This window comes from Lactuca sativa, chromosome 2, assembly GCF_002870075.4.
Source record: "Lactuca sativa cultivar Salinas chromosome 2, Lsat_Salinas_v11, whole genome shotgun sequence".
NCBI classification, from domain to species: domain Eukaryota; kingdom Viridiplantae; phylum Streptophyta; class Magnoliopsida; order Asterales; family Asteraceae; genus Lactuca; species Lactuca sativa.
The window spans coordinates 98,363,050-98,370,132 of record NC_056624.2 but is presented as its reverse complement, the minus strand read 5'-3'; the positions used below and the strand labels follow the sequence as shown (position 1 = coordinate 98,370,132).

The window sequence follows — 7,083 nt, the reverse complement described above, 5'->3', positions numbered from 1 at the left end:
AACCGACAATTTAATAAAGAAAACCATGTAACTTTTAAAAAAAATACAACGAAAGAAAGTTCTAAATTAAACTCAAAATATTGATCATCTTAAATTATACCGATAAATATATAAAACTAAACACATAAAAATAGTTTTTTTTTAGGTGAGCAAACGAAAGTTATTAATAAAAATCAAATTATATATAATAGTAGGTTAAACACGAAAATTTAAAAAATAGAGAGGTCAAAGTAACATTTTTCAATGTTCAAAGTGAATGGTTCAAAGTAACTTTTTAAAAAGTAAAAGAGTAGAAAAGCCAAAAACTCATAAATATAAAATATAAAAAAAATTACATAAATGGTCCCTATGGTTTACCCATAGCAGAAAAGCCACAAACTTATAAATATGAAATATAGAAAAAAATTACATAAATGGCCCTATGGTTTACCCATAGTCACAAACTCAGTCTCTGCTACTTGAAAAGACCAAAATATCCTTACACTAACGGATGAACAGTAACGGCATCAGCAAAAAGGATTATGTTCGTCAAAAACAATTAGCAATGACTAACTTTTTTACTTTTGACAAACCACATAGACTATTTTTGTAATTTTGTCTTCTTTTTTTTTCCTCGATCAAGCGGCTCCATAACTACCATACTTCACCTTTTTTGAAATCAATATGTAATACCCACTTGAAGCACTGAGATGATGATCCATTCATCAATGAAACTCCGAACTATTCTTGTTTCAGGGAACAACTGGTGACTAAGACGGACAAAAAAATTGAACCCACGTAAGACTTACATGATGCTGGAGAAATGAAGTGAAGCAATAGAAGACAGATGTTGGAAGGTGATGTTGTAGGCTTAGACTTATGGAAGACGCCGGCTGTTAAATATGAACATTAGATAAGACTAGTAATTTCAAGTGAGATAACAGCAAGTAAGACCTTAAATCAGAGTGAACATGGAATTCCCTTGTGCAGATCAAGAAAAACAAGTGCAACTTTAATTGGACCAAAATACCCCTAAATACTTTTCACAAACAAACCCACGTGATGATGCTGCTTCTTGTCACCAATACATGACTAAAATAACCCATTTTAAGCAAGGCACCTCAACTGTTGCATGAAATAAACCCCTGAATGAACAGTCGTTCATTATAAGAACCGATAAAACAAGAACCATGAATCAGTCATCTCATCTCAATCATAAAACTGTTGTACTTTGCTTGCAGATTTTCTTCATCACAGAAACCAACCCACGAGACTGTTTCAGGCTATCCGGAGTGGGCGTCTTTGAAGACGCGTGATGCTGAGGTGGCGCGACGGAAGACGCATGAACACCGCCCCAAGGACCGGTGTTGGTGTTGTGGGTGTGACGTGACTCGAAAGACGGAAGGAGACGACGAATGGGAGACGAGTAAATTGCCAACGGTCATTTTTGACCATTTTGTTGCAGCCGTTGCACATTAAAAAAAAAAAATTGACAGTTGCAGGTATTATACCTTTAATCAGGAAAAGGAGACACATTTTCAACAATTGTCAATTAGTCTCTTGAGTTTGGGTCGGGTCAAGAGCAAACAAAACCTCTTCTTTAATTTTTTTCCTCAAAACTCGTTTATTAAATATACAAATTCCACCCTAGACTTTTATATTATTATTATTATTATTATTATTATTATTATTATTTTCTATGTTTATATTAATTATGTTTTTTATTTAATTTAATGTTAAAAAAAAAGATAAATATGTTGGAGTGGTGACAATTTCCTATGTGTAGTAGGTTACTGGTGGGTTGGGTGTGAAGTTGACGTGACGTAGAGATGACACCATTTTTTCGGTGGGTTGGTAGTGGCCAATCCCCACAGCCCCATATGATCTGTGTTCAGACCTGCTGCAACAATTTCTATTATGTCATTCAATTTCCTTTAGTTATTGAAATTTTCTTTTTCTTTTATAAGATTTATTAAATTGACCACTCTAAGAACGTGTGACATTTGTATTGCTTTTATAATAGAGAATACAACAAATACTCCTATATATATCTGGAATAGGATAAATACAAAATTATTGTAAGCAACTAAATACATGATTATCTATTACTTAATACCCCCCCCCTCCCCCCCCCCCCCCCGCCCCTCAAGCGAACAGGTGGTGGACCAAGACAAAGCATGGCTCGAAATCTCTCAAAAAGAGGACATGGAAGACTCTTGGTAAAGATGTAGGCAACCTGGAGATTGATGGAGACATACTTGGTGTGAAGTTTACTAGAAGCAACAAGTTCTCTAACAAAGTGGTAGTCTAAATCAATGTGTTTTGCATGCTTATGAGAGACCGGGTTTTGATTCAGAAAAAGTGCACTTTTATTTTTACACGATAAATTGGGAATGCCCGGAGGTAGTGCATGAAGCTCATGCAAAAGATGTGTAATCCATACGATTTCTGCAGCAACGTTGGTAATAGCCCTATACTCAGACTCACAGCTAGACCTGGAGACAGTTGGTTGCTTCTTAGCACTCCATGAGATCAAGTTTCCACCAAGAAAAATAGAATAACCATAAGTAGATCGTCTCATTCCAATGCATCGAGCCCAATCAGCATCCGAGTAGCCCAAGATGTGATTGGAATGGGGACGTTTAAATGTGAGCGCAAAGGAAATCGTGCCTTTGATATAGTGTAAGATACGCTTAACTAACTGAAAATGATCATTAGTAGGAGTATGTAGATATTGACTTGTTTGGTTAACTGCATATGAAAGATCGAGTCTAGTGATGGTCAAATATTTAAGAGCACCCACTAAAGATTGATAGAGAGTCGGATCGGAGAAAGGCACACCTTGAGATTGAAAAATCTCATGTGTAGGCAATGGAGTAGAAACAGGTTTGGACTCAAGTAAGTTAGCTCTTGTGAGGATATCTTTGGCATATTTAGTTTGACTAAGAAAGAGCCCATCTAAAGTATACAAAACTTCTATGCCCAGAAAATAATTTAGATCACCCAAATCTTTAATAGCAAATGCCTGATGAAGACGAGCAATAAAGGAGGAGATGTTTGATTCATTGTTGCCTGTGAAAATCAAGTCATCAACGTAAACTAGCAAGTATAAAATACATGAATCACGAGCAAAAATAAACAAGGACGTATATGCTTGGCTACAGACAAATCCATTTGATAGTAAAAAGGAGCTTTGACGATGAAACCAAGCCTGTGGAGCTTGTTATAGGCCATAAAGAGCTTTGGATAATTTGCAAACATGATTTGGGAATTGCAGATCTACAAACCCAGGTGGTTGCCCCATATATACAGTCTTAGTTTGATTGTCCATGTAAAAAGGCCATTTTAATGTCTAATTGGTGTAGACGCCATTGATGTAGGACGACAAGAGAGAGAGAACAATACGCACAGTTGAGGCTTTGACAACGGGGCTGAAGGTATGAGAGTAGTCTATGCCAGAACTTGAGTAAAACCTTGTGTAACTAGACGTGCTTTAAATCGTTCAATAGTATCGTATGCTTTGTATTTGGTGTGATATACCCATTTAGAACCCAACAACATTTGCATTAGGAGGTCTCGGGACTAAACACCAAGTATTATTTTGTTTTAAGGCATCCATCTCATTAGTCATTGCAAGCATCTAGTGAGGATTTTTGGCAGCTATTTTAAAGCCTCTAGGTACGTGATCAACTAACAAGGAGGCATGAAGTGCATAGCAAAGGTAGCGAATTCTGGTAGATGACAAGTTTTGAAAATACCTGACTTTGAGCGTGTTGTCATGGGATGTGATGGACCTCATTCAGGTAGTGAAAGAGCATTCTCTTCAGCGTCAGATGTGAAATCATCATGAAGTGATGAAACCGAAGATGGACCTAGTTCGGGCGTAGGGATGGGCATGGATGATAAATCAGGCTGGCAGAGGCTACATGGAGTAGTGGGCTGAACTGTTGCAACAGTAGGAGAAGGCCTAACAGCAGTAACTGTGTTCGATGAGGATGAGGGCCCATTGTGAGGTGATGATGATGCAGTGATGATACCATCTTCAAGAAAAGTATGAACATCAAGTTTTGTTAAATCTTGATGAGTTATTTAGCTTGCAAAGGGGAAAGCAGTTTCATCAAAGCGATCATGTCTCGTGATGTAGATGCGAGAAGTTGTCGGGTCGAGACATTTATACCCTTTGTATTAAGTATGATAACCAATAAAAATACACGGTATGCTTCTTGGTGCAAGTTTATGAGTTGAATAATCCCGAAGATATGGATACACTTGACAGCCAAAAGTTCGAAGATTACCATAATTAGGAGGTCTTGAGTAAAGCAGCTCAAAAGGTAAGCGATGGTCGAGAACTTTAGTAGGCAAACGATTTATAATAAATGTTGCAAAAGTAAAGGCATCCACCCAGAAAGATGCAGGTACATGAGAATGAAATAACATTGCAAGACCTGTTTCCACAATATGCATATGCTTGCGTTCATCTCGCCCATTTTTTTGGGGCGTATGTGGACAAGAGAGGCGATGAAAAGTGTCATTATCTTCAAAGATTTGACGAACCGTGTGGTTAACAAACTCTGTACCTCCATCACTTTGAAAGACATTAATCTTTTGCAAAAATTATGTTTGAACTAGCTTGATAAAGGCAACAAGAACTGGGTAAAAGCCAGATTTGATCTTTAAAGGATAAAACCATGTAAAACGTGAGTAGTCATCCACAAAAACAACATAGTAAAGATAGCCACCAGAATCAACAGGAGCAAGGCCCCACAAATCACAGTGAATTAAATCTAATGGATGTAAAGATCGTTTAGGATTAAGCTCAAAAGATAATTTTTGTCCCTTAGAAAGTTGACAAGGTTTACAAATAACTGGTTTTGGAAGCAAAGAAGTAACATATAAAACACCCAACTTATGTAAACTATAAATAACTTCAAAAGAAATGTGTCCTAAACGAGCATGCCAAAGCTCAAAAGAGACTTTTCTTGAAGATTGAACAACTGCAGTCAAAGTTGTGGGTTCATTCTTGAGTACGTATAATCCATCTTCACACAGACCTCATGTTATCACTTGTTTGCTTACCCTGTCCTGAATAGTAAAAATTGGTTGAGAAAATAAGAGATCCACCGGTTGATCCTTTGTAAGTTGGCTAATAGAAAGAAGATTTTTTGTTAAATGTGGAATGACCAAAACATCACGTAGTAATAGTTTATTAGGGAGAATGGATTGGCCAATATGAGAAACAGGAAGCTTATGACCATTACCAAAGGAGACATGCATATTACCCGTATTCGGAGTTGTGTGAGAAACATTATTTGGCTTGGAAGTCATGTGAGAATTAGCACCAGACTCAACATACCAGTTCAGATTTCCTTGAGTGACATGACACAGAGAATGGAAAGACTGAGCTATATTTGCATCAGAAGGCAAAGCATTTGAAGCATAGGTGTGTAAATTAGGACATGTAGAAGCATAATGTCCGTTTGTTCGACATAGCTGTAAGTGAGGAGGACGACAACCACCACGCCCTCTGCCACCATTAAAGCTTCCACGACCACCACCACATGTGAAGTTATGATTTCGACCATCTCTAGAAGTGGTGTTATTGGGCCGAGTTTTTGAGAGAAAAAAGATGTAGGTGGTGTGGACGAACCATGAAGGGACTGTAAGAACAATTCATGACTTTCAGCATGAGAGAGAAGATCTCGAAAAGAGGGAGATGGGTTGGAAGTACAAATAGCAGTAGAGAAAGTTTCATAGGAAGCGCCCAGTCCACAAAGTAACCAATGGAGTTTATCCATATCTTCAAAAGGTTGATCGATTGCAGCTAGCTTGTCACAAATATTCTTAAACTTTTTTCCATACTCTGAAACAGAAGAAGTACCCTTAGAAAGTTGCCGTAGTGAGTCTCGCAAAGAGTGAATCCGTTCCACAGAAGAGTTGTTGTAGGAAGATTCGAGAGAGTTTCAAATAGAGTAAGTTGTGGTAAAGCTAAGAAATTCAGCAGCAGCCTCCTCTGTGAGAGAGGAATTGAGAAGGATGACAGCTAGTTGATCAAGCTCGTTCCAAGTAACAAAGGCAAGGTTCGTAGCTTGTTTGCCTTCAACAGTGATGGTTTCTGAGGGAGAAGGAGTACCATTAATGTGGTTGGTTAGCTTCTGATAAGAAAGAAGAGGTAACATTTGGTTCTTCCATAGAAGGTAGTTGGTAGAAGAAAGTTTAATGGGTATCATGTGGAGGAGGGTATTCATGGAAAAAGATCCATCATCATAAGTGGACGGAGTCATGAGAAGGAAACAACATCATATTAGGGTTTAGAAAAAGAAAAGGAATTGGAGAAGAGGAGAAGGCTAACACCATATAAGATTTATTAAATTGACCACACTAAGGATGTGTGACATATGTATTGCTTTTATAATAAGATTATACAACACATACTCATATATCTATGGAATAGGATAAATATAAGATTATTGTAAACAACGAAATACATGATTATCTAATATCTAATATCTTTTCTTTTGAAATGGTCTTTTACAAAATTACCCTTGTGATGAATAATGTAGCCGTACTTTTGACGGTAAAAAAAATCAGCCACTGCAACAACTAGCTACACAAGCCTTTCTTTTTTCAAATGTTTTGGATTTTACGTGAATAACAAAACAAGTTTGTCAATAGCTTTTGTCCCCATGCTTCCGTATTAAAACACTTATTCTCCTAATTCTCTAAAAACAACTTCTTGTGGAGCACCTTTATTATCAGTAGAATACTTCGATCTTTTACTTTCTTTACAACAAGCAAATAACCCATTTGTGACAGTTTTTCTGTTGTCGCTTTTGTATACTTGTCACCATCTCCTTTACAAGTGCCAAGCAAACGATAATACCATTGACAGTTACTTTCTTGCTTTTTTCTGGACCTGTAGCTACCCATGCATGTGAAGTGTGACAACCAGGAAATTTTGATCCAAACAAAGGGAATCTACGGATAGTATAAAATCATATCACAATTTTTTTGTAATAAACATTGAAAGTTTAATGAGAATGACCAAAGTTTCTAGAAATTTAAATTTGCATGAAGTTTGGACTAATAAATTAAAAACCGCAAATT

The 7,083-nt window shown here is 37.0% G+C and overlaps 1 protein-coding gene across 1 annotated transcript; it reads right to left on the bottom strand.

Moving 5' to 3' along the window:
- Window positions 1-1,755: 1,755 nt before the first annotated feature.
- Window positions 1,756-3,523, bottom strand: LOC111880289 (uncharacterized mitochondrial protein AtMg00810-like). Its single transcript, XM_023876701.1, has 3 exons — window positions 3,520-3,523; window positions 2,238-3,051; window positions 1,756-1,876 (listed from the first exon to the last, which is right to left on the bottom strand). Exons 1-3 carry the CDS (start codon window positions 3,521-3,523, stop codon window positions 1,756-1,758), a joined length of 939 nt encoding a protein of 312 aa, XP_023732469.1.
- Window positions 3,524-7,083: the final 3,560 nt, after the last annotated feature.

Excerpts from the sequence above, each read along its gene's own strand:
- LOC111880289 (XM_023876701.1), bottom strand. Across the intron at positions 1,877-2,237 it reads TCTAGTAAACTTCACACCAA|GTCTGAACACAGATCATATG; the intron begins GTATGTCTCCAT and ends TTGTTGCAGCAG.